The 24,982-nt window shown below is 37.7% G+C and overlaps 1 protein-coding gene across 5 annotated transcripts; it reads right to left on the bottom strand.

Moving 5' to 3' along the window:
- Positions 1–7,910: 7,910 nt before the first annotated feature.
- LOC104217778 (protein RKD5) lies at positions 7,911–24,352 on the bottom strand. 5 transcript variants are annotated; one of them, XM_070167976.1, is made up of 7 exons: positions 23,886–24,351; positions 23,589–23,787; positions 21,519–21,829; positions 14,214–14,469; positions 12,496–12,728; positions 8,795–9,003; positions 7,911–8,518 (listed from the first exon to the last, which is right to left on the bottom strand). In XM_070167976.1, the coding sequence occupies exons 4-7, from the start codon at positions 14,465–14,467 to the stop codon at positions 8,306–8,308; spliced, it is 909 nt and encodes a 302-aa protein (XP_070024077.1). In that variant the 5' UTR covers positions 14,468–14,469; positions 21,519–21,829; positions 23,589–23,787; positions 23,886–24,351; the 3' UTR covers positions 7,911–8,305. The 5 variants fall into 5 exon arrangements, with proteins under 5 accessions (XP_070024077.1, XP_070024078.1, XP_070024079.1 ...); XM_070167977.1 differs by having other exon boundaries at positions 23,919–24,351; XM_070167978.1 differs by lacking the exon at positions 21,519–21,829 and having other exon boundaries at positions 23,886–24,352.
- Between the last annotated feature and the right edge of the window lie 630 nt (positions 24,353–24,982).

The following is a 24,982-nucleotide window of genomic DNA, read 5'->3' as shown; positions in this document are numbered from 1 at the left end:
ATGCCTGAGACAAACATGGCAGGTGTTGCACATATATCAACCAGTGACAGTTAAGGTAATTTTCTTATTATCATTATTGTATAAGTAAATGGTCGGGTGAGGCCAAGTTAATGTTATTATTATGATGTGTAGCCATGTGTGGCCTTAGATATGTATGTTTGGGCTGATGGCAGGTTTTGGATATTCATATTTATAGGGGAAACTCTGGCGAATTTTTTTTAAAAAAAATAAAAATTCAGAAGTTAGGTTAACCGTTAACATTCGAGGACGAATGTTCTTAAGGAGGGGAGAATGTTACACCTTGTGTATTCGGCGTTATCATGCTGTAAATGGGATAATTCGGTAGGAAGATAATTTCTATGAGATATTTAAATGATGCGATAGTTATACGTTAAGATTGGAAGTCATTTGAGTTGTGATTAAAAATTCGACAAAGATCGCGCGCAAGTTACGGGTTTAAATTTCACTGGAATTTGGATAAAATGTTGATGACCTTTTCTCTCAATATACTGGGAGTTATGGTGTGTTCTACCTACCGAATCTAAGGTCTATGAGTCTATTTTCCAACGCAACAAACCGTTCATTAATACGACTTCGGAGTAGAGAGATATTAACATTTTCGTACAGGGGTGCACACTGTTACGGGAACAGTGTGCCTAGTCGGGTTTAGTCAAAATTTCTTTATTTAAGTCAATTTTTAAAACAGAACCCCTGCGTTTTATCCTCTCCAAAACAGAACCAAAAACCTAGGGATTTCCTCTCAAACTTCTCCCATCCATCTAGCCAAGCATAACAACAATTTAGTCATCCTCAAGATGGAGAACACCATGGTAGCTTCGGAATCGTGAATTCTTCGGTGTTTCACTTTTCATAGCAAGACTCCATCTTGTAATTTCGAATTTTGAGTAATTCTGGTCACATAAGGTATGATTTAACTTCCTCTTTGATCTTTGTAAACTTCTACCGTAAGAATTCTTAAGAAATAGTTGAAACCTCTATAGAAATATTCTTGATTTTTTTTAGAAACCTCTCTTAATATGGCTTGATTGTTGGGGCTGTTCTATATGATTTTATTGTGTTGTTTGGATCTGTGAAGACATGGATGGAATTCTGTTGATGAGGAGATGTAGTAAAGTAAAATTTGGTGGTGTGTTGGGGGGAAATTAATCTACAAAAGAGTCTACAAATTCATGGCCACAAGTTGTTCGCGTAAATGTCTAAATGAAGAATTATTTAAGCTATGAGCTTGAATTTGATTTTGAATGGTTTGTATTATGTAGGAAATCATTCCTAAGGCTTTTGAGGTCTTGGAAACAGTATATAACTCCATCGACAAGGTATGTAGGGCTTTCGCTATACTTTTCGGCATGACTAGAATTCGAATAAACGTTTATCGAATTGTCTCGTCGGATTCGAGTTATTTCACCTTCAACTTATAAAGATGCTTAGACCTGATCTTTTCTCATAGATTGCTTACTCTAGAGGATATCTATGAATTCTCGGATTTCCTTGTTCCTTGCTTAAAAAGAACTAGAGCCTTTTACTCGTTCTCCTTTCGACGTTCATATAAATCATGAATAAGTAACATTTACTTCAAAGGTACTCATAATACACAACTCTCATGTTCTTAGTACTTGTTGGCTCGTAGTTGAAAATTAAATATTTTTAGCCACAACCATGATAGTCGGGGAAGAATGATGATAGGCCACTTCGACTCTTCTTAGAATACGTCTTTTAAGGTTGGTTTCACATTGCACCTATATAATTTATGATCTAGTATATGTATGTATTTACTTTCATTACCGAGCCGCATTATAGACGGCCGGGTATGACACATATTATGTAACCACTGATCAGTTGGGATTACCGAGCTTCACGTGGCCGGATACGATTCTACCGAGCCTTTACTATGGCCGGGTATGTTATGGATATTATAGCCCCACAGAGGGATTTATTATTATATAATGTGATATATTATAAGTAGCGATAGTGAACGACGGTGTCACGAGCATACATTTATATCCATGTTGAATTTTAGTTTCCTACCGAGGCTAGTTTCAGAATTTAAATTATCTCTATGTCTCTTCTCTTGTTAATTACATTTTTCATGTTACACTTGTCGCCCTACATATTCAGTACATATTTCGTACTGACGCATTTTTATGCGCTGTGTTCATGCCCACAGGTTCGAATAGACAGAGTGGTGTGCCTCCTCAGTAGGACCCCCAGGATCAGCGTTGGGTTTCGCACTCCACTTCTTCGGAGTTGCTGACTTTGAGTCCATAGGTACTATTACAGATGTATATGTGTGGTTTTGGGCATGTCGGGGGCTTTGTCCCGCCCTGTTGAGATTGTCTTACACTCTTAGAGGCTTGCAGACTAGCGGTCATTGTATATATATATTTTTCGTATCGCCCTATCGGCCTTCTGGATAGCTGTTATACTGTTGTTACAGCCTTGTTGGCCTAGTTTATATATATATATATATATATATATATATATATATATATATATATATATATATATATATATATATATATATATATATATATATATGTCGTGTTGGGCTCTTCTACCTGCAGGTTATTATATTTCGGATCATATCTCATGGTTGGTTCGCTCGGGCCTTCGGGCATCGGGTGCCAGCCACACCTCACAAGGTTGGGGTGTGACAGGTTCCTTCAAGAGCTTGGATTGCATCAGAAGGAGTATGTCGTCTATTGTGATAGTCAAAGTGCAATAGACCTTAGCAAGAACTCTATGTACCATGCAAGGACCAAACACATAGATGTGAATATCATTGGATTCGTGAGCAGGTGGCGAACGAATCTTTACAGGTCAAAAAGATTCACACAAGCGAAAATCCTGCGGATATGCTGACCAAAGTGGTACCAAGAGACAAGTTTGAGCTATGCAAAGAACTTGTCTGCATACACTCAAACTAGAAACTGCGGTGTTATCCCCTTCAGGTGAATAGGACTGGAGGGGGAGATTTGTGGGGTCCAGCCCCTTAATTTAAGGAAGAAGTTTTCTTCCTTGCTTCAGTTTTCAATATAGGCAGCAACATCCCACGTTTTCTTTGTCTGTCAAAGAAAGTAGGCTGCAGAACATTGAAATATCAAGTATGGGAGGCTCGTTTTTGCCTATAAAATGAGAGCTTCAGCTCTCATTTTTTATCATCAATCTCAGAGGAAAATATATTTGAGAGCTAGAAAGAAAGAGTGAGGTTTCACAGACATGATATAAGAAAATAGTCTGTGAAGAAAATAGAGAGTGTGAGCGATATTGTAGTGAGGTGAAATATCAAAAGAGGGTTATTTCTTTTGAGTATTGTAGTGGTCTTTTTAGTATTTTTACTCGGGCCTACAAAGTATAAATTCCTTACTATAGTGATATCAGTTGCTCTTCTCGGGGTCGTGGTTTTTCCCTTATTCAGAAGGGTTTTTCACGTAAAAATCTTGGTGTCATTGTTACTCTTTTATTCTTGTTAATTACCGTATCTCGGTGCTACATTATTATTCCGCTTTTATTACAGTGAATATTATTTTGGTAGGGGATTTATTCCCAACACATTTACATACAATTCACAGTCTTCATATGTTATCCTTCTTTTACCTAAAAATTTACCTAATTTGCATACCTCAAAACCTGTGTATCTGTTCCTTAATTATGACATGAAGAAAAAAACGAAACAAGATCAAGAGTAAATTAAATTTTCTAGCCTAATTAAAGGGCTACGCTGAAGCTAAAAACAAATTTTTGGGAAGAGTGTTCTGACCATATATAAAAATTCTCCACCTTATCTCTAGGAAGACTGTGAATAGTGACGCCGTCACTATTCACCGGACCATAACTCCGGCGTCCGGCAGTGGAAAATTACAAGATTGGTGTCAAAAGAACCTCCTACTCTTTGCGCACAATCCCCAATTGGTTTCATAGTCAAACTCATAGCCAATTGTTCTAGATCTTAATTTCTTTTTTTCGCGTGCACTGTAGAATCGAGATTTTCCAGAAATTCAGTTCTTCATCAGATGTTTTGACGAGAATTGAGGCAGTCATGGCTGCTGCGAGCTCTCCCCAGCCTTTGGTTGTGGGAGAGACAAATCAAAACACTAATGAAACAAATCTAAACGTGATGCCAAAACAATCCTATGTTGCGCTAATTCAAAAAACGAAATCTGCTGCAATATCGTCAAAACTGGAGTTAACTCCTGTCCATATGGTTCATGGATAACCAACTGTAGAATTCACAGTTGAAGAGGTGAACACTTTCACCATCGAAGAAGGACTGCATCAGGCAGTAATTCTCAAATTTTCATATGGCAAACCAGATATTCAAAAGCTACGACAGTTAATTCCGAAACAATTCGACGTCAAAGGTTATTGCAACGTTGGACAGCTAGAATTCTGTCATATCTTGGTACGTTTTGATCTCTTTGAAGATTATGTTCAGGTTTTGTCAAGATCTACTGGTTATGTTAAGGCGAAGGGAGATGAATTTTTCTTTAGGACGTTTCCATGGACGTTAAGATTCAATCCTCGTGAAGAAACTTCAAGAGTTGTGGCATGGATTTCTTTGCCTGATTTGCCTGCAAATTTTTTCGCAAAGAAATCTTTATTGTCTATAGCTTTAGCAGTAGGGAAACTTCTTGCAATTGATAAAGCGACTCAAGATCGAACAAGACCAAGTATGGCAAGGGTTAAAGTCTTGATTAATTTATTAAACAAACATCCTAAGAGAGTTCGAATAAATATCGTTGATAGAATTCTGGGAGAATTGTGGAACATTATCAGCAGATAGTGTTTGACAATCTACCAGAATACTGTACTTGTTGTAAGAACCAAGGGCATGATGAAAACTCATGCCGTAGGAGGATCGAGGATGGTAAGGAAACTGTTGCTCGAGGAGATGTAGTGGAAGGCTTGGGCAGTCTTGACAAATTAGCTGGTGATGCCACGGATTACCTTAATGCCAAGAGAGCTGTGCAACTGAGTGATCAAGAGGCAAAGGAAAATCCTGTAGAGCAGCAGGCTTTACACACAGAGGGTGGAATGTTAATTGATACTGGGAACAAGGATAAAATTATGAATCGTGTAGTGGACGATAATCAGATAGCAGAAGCTTCCAAGATTGACAAAGGTCCTATGAAGTCAGCAGTAGTGAGTAATGAAATACAAAATCAATCTTCAGATAAGGTCAATGACATGGGTGATGCAGGACAAAGTCATGTAGTGGCTAGGAGTGATGATGTGGGTGTTAGTGATTTAGCTGCACCACATGCTGCAGTTCCAGTTGTGCCTATAGAAGAGGTGTTGAAGTTGGACAAGGGACTTCCTAAACCCTCTAGAGATATCCCTGCCTCTACTATATTTGCACGAATGTACCTAGCTACTGATGGTGCATTGAAAGCTGCTGCAAATCGAGCTATAGGTAATGCACCTCATGTGAATGAAGCAATTAATAGAGCAACAGGAGATCAGCATGCTGCAGGAACTGGTAATATGGATATGGGATCAATTCCTTCAGGTGTTAAAGATGATGTTAAGGCTAATTCAAAAAATACTGCTGAAGGTGAGCACAAAAAAAATACAGGGCAAATCTCTGACAGAGCAGTAGCTGCCCAGAATTTAGGGAATAACAAAACTGGGAAAAAGAGTTTGTTAATGGAAAATAGTACTGGGAAGGTGTTTGAGGATAGTAAGAGAGGTTATATGAACAAAAAAGAGGGAGTTTGGAAGGTCGTAACAGGTAGAAAATCCCCTTCAAAGAAGGAGGTTTCACCAAGGTGAGGGAAATGGCTATTAATTCCAAGTTTTGGCATGACCAGCGTGAGGAGGATGATGAAGAGCATTGGGGAGATGGCTTTGTTGGATACTCATCGGAAGAGGCAGACAAGGAAGAAGATCATTATAGTGCAGGTGAAGAGATTGACTCAACACCATTTTCAAGACCTGAAGGAGCAGCAACTTCCAAAAGTAAACTGAACGTTTATGCTCCAGTTTTTCTGCCCAGAAATTCTCCAACTGGAAGCTCAAAGCAAGTTGCAGCAACACAAACAAAGCAGGTAGTTCCAGTTGCTAATGATCGAACAGCAGCAGTGATAACTGGACAACAACAAATAGTTGAAACCAACCCAATCCTCGATGTAGAGCAGAAGCAGCTTAATCCAAACCCCTCAGCTACAATTCCTACTGATGATCGAGGAGCAACAGTAACACTAAATACTGGACATCAGCAACTTGTGACAACCTCCACAGCTTTTTCAGTAGAGGAGAGACAGCTTTTGGATGCAATGCATCAAAATGATGTGAACGCTTGGAACAATGTAGCTGGAGTTGTTACTGAATCTGGCCAGCAGCAGCAACTCATTGCAAACAATGCAGTTGGAGGTGTTACTGAATCTGGGCAGCAATATGTGGTGACAACCAAACCAGCTATTTTGCAACAGAGGCAACAGGAATATTTGGCTAGCTTTGAATCTGGACAACAACTGTAGAATGCTAACACTCCACTCCAACGGCAGCAGCAAATAGGGAACACATCAAGAGCAGCAGTCCTTTCATCAAATTCAAGACAACAACAGGACATTACTGTAAGCAATATGACTGGGCAACAACAACAACTTGAAAGCACACCAAGTACTGCAATAATGAACTCAAATGCTGGACAGAAACAACAGGAATCCAGTACTCCTATGATTTCTGAGGAAGATAGAAAACTACTTGATGCATTGGAAGACTCTACACATCGAAACTCAGTAAGTTCAATGCAGATTGTTAGTACAGGAAATGTGAGTAAAAACAGGAATAAAATGCAAGTCATAAAGCAACATCACAACACGACAGCTTTGGCAAATACACAACAAGGAAGTGATTTGATGACACAGGACCTCGTCGACAACTATTCGCATCCTGTGAATGTGGATAGAGATATGTATGAGGAAGGAGAAGAAGATGTTGTTTTGAAAGAATGCGGTGCACATGCAGCAAAACAAGGTGATTTATCTCCTATGCATAGCGGCAAAATAATGAAAGCACATACAAAGAAAAATAGTTGGGACGACAAGGTCAGTGATTTTTTAAATATTAGGCGACCTCCAATGAGAGTTGCCAAACAAAAGAAGGTTGCCCCAACTACCTCAACGAGGTCAAACCGTTCAAAAAAGAAGTCATGAATTTTGAAGACATTTTGAAGAGCTGGGACAGTGATGACAAAGAATTACAAATTGAAGAATTTACAAGTTTGGGCAAGAAGGGACAACAATTTAATTCTTTCTTCATTTTATTCTATCATTATGTTAGTATACTCATTTGTAATATCATCACAGAGTATGTTATAAACTTTGTGATGATCATTGATATTTGGTACTCTCTAGTTCTTATTTTTTACATGCATGCTAGTAGGTGAGGCTATTTTACGCCTCAATAGGATTAGTAAGATAAGGTTTAGCCCGGTTTGTGTTACCTTGGTCCTATGCCTTTGGAAATTATCCACACGGCTATGAGATTATATGCCCTCGTGAGACTTTGCAGGCAGCTACACCATGAATCCTCTACATGAGGCTGCCATAGGCATTGTGAGGCGCGGAGGAGTGATTATATAGCCAAGGCATATGGGTAACAATATCGGTGCTATTGTCCCCCTTATTTGTACTATTCCTAATTGTTGTATTTTCTTTTCTTTTTATTAATAGAAAACTAGCCCTAGGCGCTTGCCTAGCGGATTGCGAAAAAAAAAAAAACAAATTTTTGCAGTAACGATGAGAGTCTCCAATCTTCTCGAGTTGCTAAGAAATAGAAGGAAAAATCAAACTAAGATAGCAAAAGCTTGTTTGGATTACATCTGATTGATCTTTTCTTTAACCCACGGACTAAATCAGAGCAAGTTAATACATAGGTGATAGAACACATTTTGTTGTTGAAAATTTAAATTGCCATGAAATAATGATTAAATAAATTGAATTACAGCCAAATCAGAACAATCAACCTCCTTGCTCCCAACAGTGTTAAATTTTATGCTGAATTGACAACAAAATAAGGCATCAACAGTTAGTCAATTAAGCGTAGTTTGCGGCAACAAAACCATCAGTTAAACAACAAATCACAGATTGTCCTATGAATAACTTGATCAAGCTGTTCACTTAAACACCCTCAGAACAGGACGCTGAGTTGAAGAATAACAAAAATGCGCCACCAGGGAAGTGGAAAATGATGGGAAGGATTGACATCTCTGGGAAAAGGCTAGCTAGCTAATGTATACTTACATTTTCTCCGATGCTCCTTTAACTATCTAATGTTCGATACACTAGAACAGTGGTAACGTTCGACATTGGTTCTCAAGAACTCTCGCTTTATATCTTCTCTTGAAGATATCTTGTCTAAACTTTTTAGTTTCCTTCTGTATGTCCATGAAAGGCTTCTTTTCTATGCTTTCTCTTTCATATTCTATCATTCTTTTTCTCTTTTCCACTGCGATAGCTGCTAACTCGTCTTCCTCCTGTTGTCGTTGCATCTCTTCCTACAAAAACATACGTCCAAGCAATGAAACAAACATAAGAAACATTGTCAAGTCATCTTACTTGTGAACCAATATCAGAACAAGATCATAATATATAGTTTCTTCTAGCATTGAAGCAGAGATATCGAATGTTACAAGAGCAGTAGTTGGTAGAGCCGTCCAAGTAACATTTACCGATTTCCTACATCTAGCTATATAATAAAGAACATTGAAACAAAAAAGAAAAATGGGTGTTTGATGAAATAGGAGCAACTGTGCATGAGTTGAAGAGGATACCTGGAGATCATGTATGAGACTGTCTAGAGACTTGATCTTCCTATGTGGCCATCGAGGGATGCCGAACTCTCTGCATTTCTTTTTGAGTACTGTAAGTCCAACCTTCAAACTTTTTGAAGCCTCCACAATTGGAAGGTCAAAGTACTTGGCAAGATCTTCCAAAGCGAGTCTTGCTATGTCTTTGGTTCCCGCCCTCCGTTTCTTGTTCTCTACAAATTCATAATCCTTTTAGCAAGTGTCTATGCTTTTATCAGAGAAAAAAATGTTTACATTTATACATGTTAAAGTAGTTAAAGACTGGTACATCTGGTAATTAGAACGGAAGTTCCTAGAAAACTAATTTTTGTAACATCAGACAGACAGAAACTAGCTTAATGCAACTGCTGCTAATTAAACATATCTTAGGTCATAGTATCCAACAGTATTAGGACACCAAGAAAATGAATTAGATTAAATATTCGTTCAACGTATAAATAATTAACATATACTGAGCAGCTTTTAACCCTGCTAAAAGAAAAGGAACACAAAACATAGAGAACATTCAAAAACTAACATACCTAAGAGTGATTTCTTTTCTACAAGGCAATTAATTTGTGTTGTCCCCAATTTACCTTGCAGTAAAAAATACTAAGACTGATCTGTAGCCAAGAAAATAAGTCCATACAGAGCGGCAATTAAGGCCGATACTGCTCCAGTCCCTGCCCTAAAACTAAAAGAGGGTAAATAGAATCAACAAGTTGTTATTGCACTGTTGTGTTTAGCTCAGTTCTAAAACATAGAGCGGTCTTCCACTAACAACATATCAAGATGCTTGTCTCTTATTTCAGCTTTGTGTTAGTAATTCTCTATCCTTTAAGCATTTATACAGCTTTGCGTTAGGTACCAAAAAGAGCGAATATGAAGCTAGGGAACTATTTGGAGGATAAAAGAAGGAATTTGAAGCTATTTGGAGCAGATGAGCAATAAAAGAAGAAGGTGCACAGAAGAGAAGGTCCACTGCACCAACTGGGTAGCTCACGGCGCGCTGGTATTGCTGCGTAGTGCTGAAAAACCAGCTGCCGGCTGAACCTTCAGTTCTCCACACCACCTTCTTTTATTGCTCAAAATAGCTCAGTTTCCTGCTTTTAGCACTATAGTTCCATTAGCTCCATTTTGGTTTTTCTTGGTACCTAACACCACAATAATCCACAAATTAGGCCAATTACAATTAAAACACCAGGCAAATCATTCAAAACAGAAAAAATGCATAAAATATACAACACAATTTTGACTCATCAACCAACCTAGTATAATTTTCACATCCTTTAGCAAGTACGGACAAACTAAGTGCGAACCAAGTTCATTAGACTGAATTGGTGACCCAAACCGATAGTGAACTGCTCCTGCACTACCACAGAAGGAAAATTGTCCATCTAGTTTACAGTGAATGCACTCCGTTTTTTTCCTTTATCAGCATCTCTTTACACATCCGATATTTTAAACAAAATAAGCTAAATATGGAATCATATTTGTAATGACAAGACTTTATGACATCCTTAAAGATACGAACATGTTTTTACTCTTCAAACACTTCGTCTTATTATGGAACTAAATATAATATTTTTGGAATAAAGTCCACACATTTCACTCCTAAAAATGTAAGTTAAGCTAGGAAAAGAAAAAACAAGGTGCCAGGTTTCCCGGAAATAATGTCACAGATGACAGAAGGTACCTTCCTCTTTGAAACAGAGAAAAGAGCAGACCAGTAAAAGACTACTAAATAATAAGCAGATAAACTGATGGAAGCTAGCTCACATATTGCAAAACCACAGAAAAGAGAAATGATGAAATCCAAGCATGCAACTGAAGTCTATGGATCAATTAATTGCCATTTTTTATCAAATAAAGTGAGAAATTTGCATCATACTAATAGGCATTAAAACCATGATCCAGAACACATAAATCAAAATCAAGAAGAAAAGAAAATGCACAAAGCATAGCAAATATAACATAAACTCATAGGTGTTTGCAAGTAGCGCTGGAGTTATGACTTCCAAAGTAAAAGGAATAAATGCTCTGATAGAAGAGCTATGTGACAAATAAGAACCACCCATCAAGTACTTACGAAATCCACGTTTGGAAGTTCCTTGTCCATAGTAAAGCCAAAATCCAGAGAATGCTCTTTAAATCTATAGCTTTATTTAGTATATTATAACTACATTCTATCTTAAAGAGAATCGGCTAAGATGATGCAGTACAGCCTGATGGAGAACACAAAAGACGCGGTACTACAGCAAATCATGTAAATCTCCCGTCCACCGTGATATATGAACTCTTACTTGGCCTCAAAGTCCTTCCCATCAAAGGTGACATATGTATGATCATATCGCTAGATGTTACAATATTGTTTTTGCCACGTCCATTTAGAATATTTGGATTGCCAATTAAACATAAGGACGATATACATCGCCATAACAATGATATTGTGATATCCAATGCCAAAAGCTGGCAATAAAACAAAGGAACTTCTAACAGTTAATGCTTTTGATTTTAAATACAGACTTTTACCGGTGGTTAGGATAGGACATACAGCCAGTGTCATAAAAAATTCCTAAACCCGTAAGATCCAAAATATTTATAGAGACATATCTCCTTTTGGAAACCAAAATATACAAGTATACACAACAGAGTGACGATGTACATATACATGTAAGATCAATATATAAGTAACCTAATATAAAGAGTGATTTGTTAATAGGAAACCTAGAAATTCACATGAAAATATCTGGTCAGGTCATTTCACAGAGTTACCATTGTAGTAACCGTCATTTTAAATTTTCTCTGATCCACTATATAATGAGAAATATATCTACTATGGTAAAACACATCCGCATAAATAATGAGTTCTTTGCTTGAAAGTTCCATCTTCCCGTGCAACATATGAATGTTGTTCAAAAGTGGTTTAGTTTGTTACTTTCAAAACAGATCACTTGATTTTTAGGGGGAATATACCCCGATGGAGATTGTTATGTTTCATTAATTTAAATGCAGCCCTTTTATAGAGCTTGGTTAGTAAACACACTAATAATGAAGACTGCATTAAGCTGAGGCCAAAACCATGCCGCTCTTGTAAGATAGACAGCCTTGAGTGATTGGGATCATACAGAGCATGAAACCATTCTCTCCGGGGACCTAGTGAATGCTTGAGAACTACTGGTAAAGGAATTGAAAATGTATGACTCACCACGAGAAACTTTGCACATCAAATGTCTAGCTAAATTCATGAGATGTCGGAACTCGTACCAATGATATGTTTCCAAGAAGCACCACAAGTTAGAAATAAAAGGCCTAGAATGATTCCTTGTTTGTATAAATCCATCACAAAATAGGACAAACTATTCGCAGTATCCGCCATTTTAATCAGCAATACATATTTTTATAGCTTCTTTTGAGGCCATAAACAATCCTAGCTTGAAAGATCATATTCATAGTAGAATAAGCTCCACTAAACCACCATTCAGATTAACTGTAAATAAACCAGCATGAATTTCAATATGATCTCATCTAGTTATTAGTGAATGTCTAAGCATCCAGCATGAACAATGAAGAAAAGATACAGCTTACTTCTGTATGCTATTAATATGAACTTCATGTTCAATATCCAACTGTTTGATACAGAAATTGAAAGACCTTCCTGTATATAAACAAAGTTGGAATTTAACCTGACACATTTTGGTCATTTTCTTCAATGTCCGAGTCTGAATAAGGGAGAGAGTTAAGATCCAGAAAGGGCACGCAGCGTTTCACGTCTGGCTGATTGCTTTTACTATTGTTACTTCCACTTTCCTCAGTGCTTGACCTTCCCGATGAATCCCTGAATTCGACATTTAGTGCTAACTCAGATATAGCACGCAGATCATTGGCTAATGTTGGTATAAAATCCATCTTAGGGTTTCTGGATACATAAAGTAAAATAATTAAGTAAGAAAATAGAGAATGATTTAAAGAAGGACATCACCAAGTCACATAAATGCACGTAGTGACAGGAAACACAATTTTTAATGCTGAAACAAAAACAATTACATCAATGGAACGACAAGTAAATGATCTCCAATTTCTGAGATGAAATAGGAAACAGCACAAACAGTAACAATAGCCCACATAATATAAAATTAACTACAGAAATAATAACATCCCAGTGAATGATAACTGTAGCACCAGTTGGAGCCTTGGAGGGATCAACCATTATGACTAGTCTGAAACTTCAAGGCAAGAGTATTATGAGCCTAAATGGATTTCACCTATGTTCACATTTGCTAATCAAAAGAATTTCTAGTCGCACGAAAAATCTCATGACTTCTTATTGAACCAATATATAAGATGCAACAAAAAGAATTTCTTTGCCTTGCACAGGTCCTTCGTTGCATGTTTGGCTGAGGGAGCATACCATGAAGCCAGAAACGGCTATATAATTGCATCAGAACCTCTACAGGCAAGTAAATTCATCTTATAAATGCTCAGAGCATAGCCAAAGTAAGTCATTCTTCAGAATCTACTGCAGCTTTTGTAGCTGCTCTGGCTTAGTAAAGGATGAACTACAGATAGTAACCAAGAATGACGAGTCGTGGATTACCAGAGAACTAAAGATAACAGGTATTTTCAAGGGTTCAACTAAGAAAAGGATAGTTTTTAAGGGGAATTAAGAAAAAAGAGAACATCTTGGCATCACTTTAAAATTAATCAAAAACCAAATTACTTTATCAGTACTAATTTGAACACAACAGGCACATCCTGCTATGACATAAACAATGACCTCCAGTCATGCAAAGCTGCAAACTTTACACAGTCATGAAATCATTATTAATTCAGAAAGATTCGAGAGAACTAGAAAAATATTTTCTCCCTCCCAATTTGTATGCCACCTTTCCTGCTCGGGTCATACCAAAATATTTGACATCCCATTTCTACTCACCCTAACAACTTTCAAAAAATCAAATTCATCAAAAGAACATTCAAAGCTTAAAATTTGATGTGACATTTCCAATGTCAAACAAACTTTTTTCATAAAAAGGTAAAATCTTTCATTAAAAATAGCACCAGGGAGATGCACAATATAAAAGCTATTTATAACAAAATTCAGTTGTTCCCTTTAACTCAGGGAACTATTGAAGTTTATCAAGTGAGTTGTGTCATTTACAACATTAAGTTTGGACTAAACAGGCAAAAGGTGCTGATTCACATTCTCTGTAAAGCGAACTTTCTAACAACTACTTTAACATTCCCTGCTTTATCATTAGTATAACGTATAAGTCAAATAATCATATCAAACTCTGTATCAATTGAAACACCATTACATAAAATGGGGCATAAGAGGACCAGTTTCCTAGTGTACTAAAGATGATAAAGCAAGAAAATTTAAACTCAGAAAATGAAAACGTACTCAGCAAACGAAAGCCAGTCAGGACTAGCATTAGTACTGGTGGATTGATGGCGTCCCGAGTCATACACAAACATGCATTTCCATACACCATTTTCAATCCCCACAAACTGAGCAGAGACATCAAATTTGTGCAATGTGATAACTGGAGCAAACCCAGTTTCCTCAAAGTTACTGGTTTCATGAAACAAATACTCCCTCTCTTCCATTTCTTCTTTTCCTCCTTCTGTTCGGTATACATGCACCGACCTAAACATCACTGTTAAAAGAACAGAGTATATTAGCTAAGAAAAATATATGCATTTGAATGAAAACAAAAACATGAATCCAAGATTTGGTTTTAACACCGACCCATATCAAGATTTTGGGTTTATAGCGTAAAAAACATGAGAAAACAGAGAGATTAGGATACATACCAGGATACAAGAAGTTTTGGAAAATGACAAGAGCTGTGAGGGTACGGTTCTGCGAAGAAGCCATTAGAGAAAGAACAGAAACTGAAAGTGAAAAGAGAGAGTTTTGATAGAGGAAAGAAAATGAGTAATTGGGAAGCAAAAAGGTTGAATGAAGAGAGGCGCATTCCCATTGCATGAGGCTCAGTTGTCATTTCCCGGGGAGGAGAGAGAGAGGGAGAGAGAGAGAAGCAGAAGGGTGTGTATTTATTATTCTTTTCCTATATTTCTTCTGTTTCATTCTATTCACTATAGTTATTGACCTTTTCCTTTTTTGTTGAGGGTTGACTAAACACATTCATCTCTCCAAATCTTCTTTTGGGACTTGATTTCCGTAATACAGCTTTGTCATAAGTTGTAAATTTTGTTTCAGAAACTTTTTCAAAATTTTATTAGAAAAACTTTCAATCAAACACCAAAAAGAATAAGTTTTTCTGTTTTTTTCAATTGGAGATCTTCCCTTTCTGGTGATTAGTTGAAAAACAGTTTTTTGCAAAAAGTTCAAATAAAATTGGATGAAACACTTTCTTAAGATTTCTGAAGTAAATGCTATAATCGGGAAAGAAAAAAAAAAAAGGGCTTCAAACCATTTCAAAGTATGTCGGTTTTTACGTTTGAATATACATACAATGATCAATTTATTTTTAGCAGTTACTTTCAGATCCTAGAGGTTCACTTTACCATTTAAAAGGAGATATTACTTAGCTTGCAACTAAATTCAAAAGATTAAGAGAGTCAAGTGAAATTTACTACACAACATTTTTATGATTGTGTTATAAGAAAAGAAAATCAATGTTTATAATGACTTCATTTTATTTCCAATAATGAAAAAGGGAAGCATGGTGAAAGAGTTGGGGGCTCCCAATCTTGGTTTTGTTCCAAAGCATTGAAAAGTTTAAGGGAGACGGCACCAATGCTCATGCAAAACACATCACGCGTTCCATCGAAGTACCCAAAAGTAAATTGACAAAACATCTGAATCGCCGCCAGGAAGAAGTACTGTATTTCTTAAGAGTATCGAAAGGACCAAACGTGCCTTGTGAAAATAACATAAGCTTTTGGTTGCATGTCCGCCACGTGGCGATTAGTGAAAGAGTCTCATAGGCTTCACTAGATTTTTTCACTGATGCTGCAGCTACTGATTACTAGTAACGGATAGTACCTTTAAAATGTATTACCGACTGGAATCGGGATGTTTGGTATTCTTCACTCTATCTCGATCTTTTTATTTACCCAACTAGATGGAAGTGTGTGTGTACAAACTAGGTTCAAGTCATGGAAAGTCTCGAATCAACCATCGCAATTGCAAAAGTAGGAGAAGAACTCGCTGCATTTTTCAGCTAAACCCCTCAAGTTTATAGAGAAAGAACTCACTGCATCTTTAAATTTACGTGCAGCTTCCAATCTCTTAACTTTGGAAGCTAAGATAGAAACTATGTTCTAAGTCATGGGAAGTCTCGAATCAACCACCGCAAAAAATAATTGGAAAAGTAGACAAACTCTTTTAACACTTCCATGTTGCGGAAGCCAAATGTATATAGTGTGAATAAGTCACAATTACTATACCAAAAATTAGGACAGCCACCAAATAATAAATAAGACAGTAAAGCAACAATAAAGGGAACACCAGAATTTATGAGGTTCGGCTAATTTTGCCTACTCCTCGGACACAACCAATATTTTATTCCACTCCAAAAATACAAGTGAAATAATACTAAAGAGAGAAGATACAAATGCCTTAAACAGATGAGAAGGCAAATGAGAGGTGTGTTTCAATCCTAAACATTAGGCCTTCTTTTATAGGGGAAAAATCCCCCCCAAACTTAACTCCCAACCGATGTGGGACTTTGGCATTTTGCCAAACTTCAACAAATCTCCACCTTGGCAAAATTCCACATTTTCAATTCTCTCTCAATAACAAATTTTGGTTGTGTCTTCATCTTCAATCTTCAGTGTTCAACAATGTTGATCAAATCCAAACAATGTTGAAACTTGATCGCAGTCACCACCTTAGTTAGCATATCAGCAGGATTCTCCGTAGTATGAATTTTCTTCACTGTGACTCCTCCTTCTTCTATGATTTCTCGTACGAAATGATACCGAACATCAATATGCTTCGTCCTTGCATGATAAACTTGGTTCTTCGCTAATTGAATAGCACTTTGACTATCACAAAAAATTGTGATACCTTTTTGTTCAACACCAAGCTCCTTTAGCAATCCTTGAAGCCAAATTGCCTCCTTCACAGCCTCTGTAATAGCCATGTACTCTGCCTCTGTTGTAGACAAAGCAACTGTTGACTGCAAAGTAGACTTCCAACTAACTGGTGCTTTTGCAAAAGTAAACACATAACCAGTAGTTGATCTTCGTTTGTCCAGATCACCCGCAAAATCTGAGTCACAATATCCAACTACAGACTGATTGTATTCCTGCTCAAAAACTAACCCGACATCTACAGTATTATGAATATACCGTAGAATCCACTTCACAGCTTGCCAATGCTCCTTCCCTGGATTGTGCATATATCTGCTAATAACTCCAACAGCTTGTGAAATGTCAGGCCTTGTGCAAACCATTGCATACATCAAGCTACCAACAGCATTTGCGTATGGTACCTTTGACATATACTCTCGTTCAGCTTCATCCATTGGCGACATAGTAGTACTTAGCTTAAAATGGGGAGCAAGTGGAGTACTAACTGGCTTAGTCTTGTCATCTATGCCAAAACGTTGTAGTACTCTCTTCAAATATTCTTTCTGAGATAAACAGAGTTTCTTTGAACGTCTATCTCTAATTATCTCCATGCCAAGAATTTTCTTTGCCTCACCCAGATCCTTCATCTCGAACTCCTTCTTCAGTTGATTCTTCAATTTATCAATTTCTTCTGAATTCTTGGAAGCTATCAACATATCATCAACGTATAGGAGAAGATATACAAAGGAACCATCTTTAAGCTTGCGCAAATACACACAATGATCGTATTTGCTTCTCTTGTACCCTTGCCGCAACATAAACTCGTCAAATCGCTTGTACCATTGTCTAGAAGATTGTTTCAATCCGTACAACGATTTTTCAAGTTTGCACACCATATTTTCTTTTCCAGCAACTTTGAATCCTTCTGGCTGAGTCATGTAGATTTTCTCCTCCAAGTTTCCATGTAAAAACGCAGTTTTTACATCCATCTGAACTAGTTCCAAATCCAATTGTGCTACCAAAGCCAACATAATTCTAATGGAGGAATGTTTTACAACTGGAGAAAACACTTCATTGTAATCAATTCCCTCCTTTTGAGCATATCCTTTGGCCACCAATCTTGCTTTGTAGCGAACATCTACTTGGTTAGGAAATCCTTCCTTCTTTGCAAATACCCATTTGCACCCAATTGCTTTCTTTCCCTTCGGGAGATTGGCCAATCTCCATGTATGATTCTGATGAAGGGACTGTATTTCATCATTCATGGCAATCCTCCACTTATCTTCTTCTGAACTTTGGACAGCATCTTTATAAGTGGTAGGAATATCATCAGCTACAATTGAGGTTGCACAAGCAACCGTCTCTATGAGACGAACAGGTTTCGTTATTGTTCTTTTTGGCCTGCTGGTTGCTATTGATTCAAGTTGTTGTTGAGGTTCCTGAGTTGGAATCTCCTGTACTGGCTCTCCTTCCAGAGGGTAATCTTCATTTGTTTCTTCCTCTGCTTCTTGTGTAGGAAAAATAAATTTTCCCTCAAACTCCACCTGCTTAGAAGCACCTTCATTTTGTTTGGTATCTTCTATTACCTTATTTACCATAGCAAATTCATCAAAGGTAACATCCCTGCTGAATATTACTTTCTTTGTCATAGGACACCATAAGCGATATCCTTTGACTCCAGAAGTAATTCCCATAAAAATAGCTTTCTTTGCCCTTGGATCCAATTTTGACTCTGTCACATGATAATATGCAGTTGAGCCAAACACGTGCAAAGAGTCATAATCTACAGCAGGCTTTCCATACCATTTTTCAAATGGTGTCTTGCCATCAATAGCAGCAGATGGTAAGCGATTAATGAGGTGACATGCATATGTAACTGCCTCAGCCCAAAATTCTTTGCCCAAGCCAGCATTGGACAACATACACCGTACCTTCTCCAGCAAGGTCCGGTTCATACGTTCTGCCACTCCATTCTGTTGTGGTGTATGTCTAACAGTGAAGTGTCGGACGATGCCATCATTTTCACAGACCTTATTGAAATGATCATTTTTGTATTCACCTCCATTGTCTGTGCGAATACACTTGATCCTCCTGCCTGTTTGATTCTCCACCATCGTCTTCCATTTGAGAAAAATTCCCAGCACTTCATCTTTGTTTTTCATTGTATACACCCACACTCTTCGAGAAAAATCATCAACAAAGGTTACAAAATAGTGCTTCCCACCCAATGAAGGTGTTTTGGAAGGACCCCAAACATCAGAGTGTACATAATCCAAAATGCCTTTAGTATTATGGATCGCTGTACCAAATTTAACCCTTGTCTGTTTCCCTTTGACACAATGCTCACAAAACTCCAAGTTGCAAGCCTTTACTCCTTTTAACAATCCTTGATCTGATAGAGTTTTCAAGGATTTTCCTCCAGCATGTCCCAAGCGCATGTGCCATAGCTTGGTTGCTTCTGCCTCTTTGTCGTCACTGGATGTCACTGTCGCTGTCCCAATAACTGTACTGCCACGATAGCGGTACATATTATTATTCTTCCGATTAGCCTTCATTACCACTAGTGCACCGGAGCATACTCTCATCACTCCATTTTCTGCAATGATTTTGAACCCTTTTGATTCTAGGGCTCCCACAGAGATGAGATTCTTCTTCAAATCCGGTACATATCGAACATCTGTTAATGTTCTGATCATTCCATCATGGTTCCTTAATCGTATTGAACCAATGCCATATGAGGTAAGAGGGCTGTTATCCGCTGTGTGGACGACTCCATATTCTCCTTCTTGAAATTCCACGAACCAGTCCCTGTTGGGACACATATGATAGCTACAAGCCGAGTCCATCAACCATATGTCTGATGATGTTGATGACTCTGTTGTAACTAATGAGAAGTCTGAATCATCACAATCAGCTACATTTGAATCCATAATGGCCTTTCCATTGTTATGTTTGGCCTTATTCTTCAACTTCGGACAGTCTTTCTTCCAGTGCCCTTTTTCTCGACAAAAGGCACATTCATCTTTGCTGGGTCTGGATCTTGACTTGGATCTTCCCTTCTTTGTCCTCGTTTGACTTTGAGGACGACCCCTCACAAATAGTGCTTCTCCTTCTCCGCCCTTCTGTTTTTCTCGCTTTCTTTGTTCATAGCTGTACAAAGCCGAACAAACTTCTCTGAGAGAAACTTCGTCATTTCCATGGAGTAGAGTAGTTTCAAGGTGCTCGTACTCATCAGGAAGTGACGCCAACAACATCAAGGCCAAGTCACCATCATCATAAGTTGTATCCATATTTTGCAAATCTGTGACCAACTTATTGAAACTGGTGATATGTTCATTCATCGTGGTACCAGGAACATAGGTGAAGTGAAACAGTCTCTTCTTCATGTACAATTTATTTTGACTGTTTTTCTTCAAAAATTTATCCTCCAGTGCTTTCCATAATCTACTTGCAGAAGTTTCCTTTGTGTATGGATATTTCTGCTCTCTAGCAAGGTAGGATCGAATGGTACCGCAAGCAACACGATTGATAATTCTCCAATCTTCTTCTCCAATAGCATCTGGTCTCTTTTCTTCAATAGCAAGATCTAGCCCTTGTTGAAAAAGGACATCTAGAACCTCGCCTTGCCACATCCCAAAATGTCCGGACCCGTCAAATATTTCTACCGCAAATTTCGCATTTGACACAATTCTTGTCATAAGCGAAGATGCCAATGATGACGTATTGTTGACACTTGATGTAGATTCTTCTTGTTTATTGTCTCCCATCTTTGACACAAATATTATTTAATAGCTGACGACACAAATCAAGATTATTTCCTTTCTGGTGTGGAAGATCAGACTAAGCTGCAACCACAGAGCATACTCAGACAGAACCTTGACTCAGTTACCAAGATAAATCTTTTCTGATGTGGAAGATCAGACTATGTTACAACCACAGAGCATACTTAGACAGTACCTTGGCTCTGATACCAATTGTTGCGGAAGCCAAATGTATATAGTGTGAATAAGTCACAACTACTATACCAAAAATTAGGACAACCACCAAATAATAAATAAGACAGTAAAGCAACAATAAAGGGAACACCAGAATTTACGAGGTTCGGCTAATTTTGCCTACTCCTCGGACACAACCAATATTTTATTCCACTCCAAAAATACAAGTGAAATAATACTAAAGAGAGAAGATACAAATGTCTTAAACAGATGAGAAGGCAAATGAGAGGTGTGTTTCAATCCTAAACATTAGGCCTTCTTTTATAGGGGAAAAATCCCCCCCAAACTTAACTCCCAACCAATGTGGGACTTTGGCATTTTGCCAAACTTCAACATTCCAAGTCTCGTGCCAACCCTCTACGCTCCTTCCTGTTCATTTGTAGGCCGAAGAAACTAGAAAGGCTAGCTATAGCCAGAGGCGAAACCAGAATTTGAAGTTTATGGGTTCGGAATTTTAGTTTTTTTCAGTTATTGGGTTCTAAATTAATAATTTGTATACATTCAAATAATTTCTTAAGACAAATACATGTTTTGAACTAAAATTACTGGATTCAGCTGAACCCGTAATCCGAATGCTAGCTCCGCCCCTGGCTATAGCTATTACTCTTACAACAACGAAATAATTTCAAGTAAAGACTTCAACATTGGAATATAGGGACAGAAACCACCTCAAGTATATTCTCCTCGTCATTGTCCATGCCAAACTGTATTATTCTGCCAACTGTCAGCTAAAATGACAACATATCCAGCAGCATCAATTTGGTCTCTAGTCCTTCAGCTCTTCGACAGCACCCTCCTCCAACGAGGCTGTCTTGGGAAAGAATTCTTCACCAAAGTACAGCTCTTGAAATACAACAACATATCCAATACAAGTAGGGTCTGAGAAGGGTAGTGTGTACGCAGACCTTACCCCTACTCTGTGGGAGTAGAGAGAGTTGTTTTCAAAGACCCTCGACTCAAAGTACAGCTCTTGAAATATCTACACAAAAATAGCACAAGAACACCAAACGGGTCAATGTCTGAGGATCTACCCTTCTCCTATATCACTATAAGCCCTTGTGATATGCACGCAAACAGGCCATGACAAAGAAGGTAAAGCACAAGATGAAAGAAGAAAAAAGGCGGCAGCTATCAGGGAAAAAAGAAAATAGGGACCAACATAAAAGAGGTCCATTTAAGAAAAGCAAAATGTGTTACCTTTTCTGTAGCAACCAGAAGATCATGGTAGTATGGACTCCCATCTGGCATGGGGGTACAAATGATGTTATCTAGTACATCCTAAAACTGATGGACGGAATTCGGGAAAGTCAGGACAACACGCCGGACATAGATCACAAACTCGGGGACCATTTGGTAGCATGTCGCATGAATTGAGATTATTAGCTCATGGATAAATGATTAATTATTTGGGGATCGCAAGGTGTATCACAACCCGATATTTTGTGCTTGTCGTTTGGTACAGTTTGCTTAATCCCATGTGTACCTTAACAGTAACCCACCCAATCTTGCGTTTTACACGAAAATTGAAATATCAGTCCAAGTATAATCTTCATGCAAAACAAGGGATTATATAATATATAAGAAACTAGATTAATTAACTACACTACAATATTTGATTTTTCCATCACAAATTCATGTCCATCCAATGTCCATCAATCTAACACTAATTATCCATAATTTACAGAAGAAGAATCGCAACCTGGTTAATAGAATGTAATAATTGTTGGGAAGAAAATAGAGAGAGAAGAAGATTGTTGCATAGTTAGCAAAACGTAAATATTACAGGACATAAAAGTAGAATGTTTTCGGGGAAAAGGAGAAGAGAAGAATAACAAAGGGAAAAAAATCATAGGAAAAAAAAATAAAGGGGTGGAGAACATTAAATTGCAAGGGCAGGAGAAATAATTACAAGGAAGACAAATGAAAGGAAAGAGACAGAGCAATCAGCTTAAGGGAGGGAACAAGAGGAGGGGATGGGAGGCAGAAAATCATAATCTCAGCTACATGGTCTTTTCTCTCTTGGAGGGTGGATCGACCGACAACAAGTAAAGCAATCTGCAGGGAAGAGGAGTCGCCGGAGGTAGCAAGATGTAACTGGAAAGGCTCAGTGTTGGAGGGAGATGAAGGGCAAGGAGGAAGAGAAATGAAGCAAAAGCTATCCTTAGCCCCATTATAAGAGGGGATCTAAAGGGTAATTCTCACACTTAATCCCATGGAATCTAATCCATGAATATTGATACCACACCCTCCCTCCGGAATAAAATAATGACTGAATTCGGCGATAAGCAATCCAACTGCTCGTCTGGCTTTCAACTCTAAACAAAACACGGGTGATAAACTTCAAGAGTAGTTAATTCCTATCCGCCAACCAACTAATGTACTATGCTCAGTGACACTAATGAACATGTTTTTTTTATGTTTACACTAATGAACATGTTAGATATTCTATATGATAAGTTGATAACCTCTATCTAAATGTGCAGAAGATTCCAGGCCAAAATAATCCATAACCCTGAAGGAAACAAAATTGACTGACAGCAAAGGCCTAAAAAGCGAAAGGCGCTTGATAGCAGTTTCAGTATTTTTACAAACAAAAAGCATTATCAAAACGAATAGCACATTTCCTTTAGCGAAATGAAACAAGAACTGAAGAAAATTCATATTGAAACAAAATGGAAGCTGGTAGCTGTGTAGAGCAAACCAAAAACAAAAAAGGTAAAAGAGGGTATTCCAGATACCTTAGTAAGCTCTTGAGTATACAAGACACTCCAAAGTAAAGCAGGTTTTGCATCTCTAGTTTCACTATAGTTCTCCACAGATTTATCATTTTCAGAACTTCCAGAAACTGGAACGCAAAACAGCGGATTGATGGCTGCATGCATTAGCTTCTTCCCCTGAACATCATCCTCACATATGGCTGAGAGATAAGTCAAAAACCTGAAAGAGAGAGCAACGAACAAATTGGGATATGGTACTTGAAGAATTAACCTAGAATTTGTAACTCCAATTCTAGTCAACTTAATTGTATCAATTACTTCTATAATTAGAGAGATTCAGAATCAAGTTACTGAAACACATTCTTTGAGTAGTCAACATGGTTTCAGAAGCTTGACGGGGAACGTTAGTATATATAAGTAGCTGAACAAACTTGATGAGTGCCTGTAAATGACTCAGGTTGAGTCATATACACAACTTGCACATACTTCTTGATACCAACTTGGTGTTTATTAGGGAAATTTTAGAGTTAATGGAAGAAAAGAGAAGGTAGTTAACATGTGCAATAACATTCTAAAAGTGAAAGCCAGACTAAAGAGTGCATCCTAAAAAAATAATGAATTCTGAATAGGGATATGTTAACACGGATGTGACAGCAGACCTACAGCACTAGAATAGTGGTGACTAATAGCATATGTTCGGCCAAGCTTGTCTTTGGCGAAAAGTGCTTTTTTTGGCCAAAAGCACTTTTGACCTCAATTTAAGGTGTTTGGCCAAGCTTCTAGAAGGAAAAAAAGTGTTTTTGAGGAGAAACAGAAGCAGAAAAAAGTAGCTCTCTCCAAAAGCACTTTTTTGAGAAAAATACACTTAGAAGCAGTTTTTTAAAGCTTGGCCAAACACTAATTGCTGCTCAGAAGTGTTTTTCAAACTAATTAGCCAAACACAAACGGCTTCTCACCAAAAGTACTTTTGATAAAAGAACTTTTAAAAAAAACACTTCTCAAAATAAGCTGATTTTTGCAACTTGGCCAAACAGGCTATAAGTAGACATTAGGCAGGTGAACTAACACTCCAGAGGGGCAAACAGCTACATTGCTAATCAACTGAAGGACATGGTGCTGTGACCTGCTCAGGGAAGAGAGCTAGAGAAAAATATTGATAAGCTAAAAAAATTCAAATATTTAAATCACTTAAAAACAAAAAGTGGGTTATGCATCTATCTTACAAGCATTGCCAGTTTGCGACAAACAAAAGCAGTCAGTGGCAATATGTACATTGCATTAACCACACACTGAAGCAAATATCATATACACACTAAATCCTGACTGTGGATTGTACTTAATTTTGCAGGAAAGGACGAAGTTTATAACCAATTTGAGAATGTTGTAGCTGAACCAAGCCAACGTAGCTCAACCCT

The sequence above is a fragment of the Nicotiana sylvestris genome, chromosome 2, assembly GCF_000393655.2.
Source record: "Nicotiana sylvestris chromosome 2, ASM39365v2, whole genome shotgun sequence".
Classification (NCBI taxonomy): domain Eukaryota; kingdom Viridiplantae; phylum Streptophyta; class Magnoliopsida; order Solanales; family Solanaceae; genus Nicotiana; species Nicotiana sylvestris.
Note: the sequence above shows the minus strand (reverse complement) of the source record. Positions and strands in the feature narration are given on the sequence as shown.

Bases quoted from the DNA above. Each gene is read 5' to 3' on its own strand.
- LOC104217778 (XM_009768097.2), bottom strand. From the start codon at position 14,801: ATGCAATGGGAATGCGCCTCTCTTCATTCAACCTTTTTGCTTCCCAAT. The intron at 12,729-14,213 runs GTACGTTTTCAT...TTATGTATCCAG, and splicing joins GACTGGCTTTCGTTTGCTGA to AAACCCTAAGATGGATTTTA. The intron at 9,004-12,495 runs GTTAAATTCCAA...ATGAATTTGTAG, and splicing joins AAATGACCAAAATGTGTCAG to AGAACAAGAAACGGAGGGCG.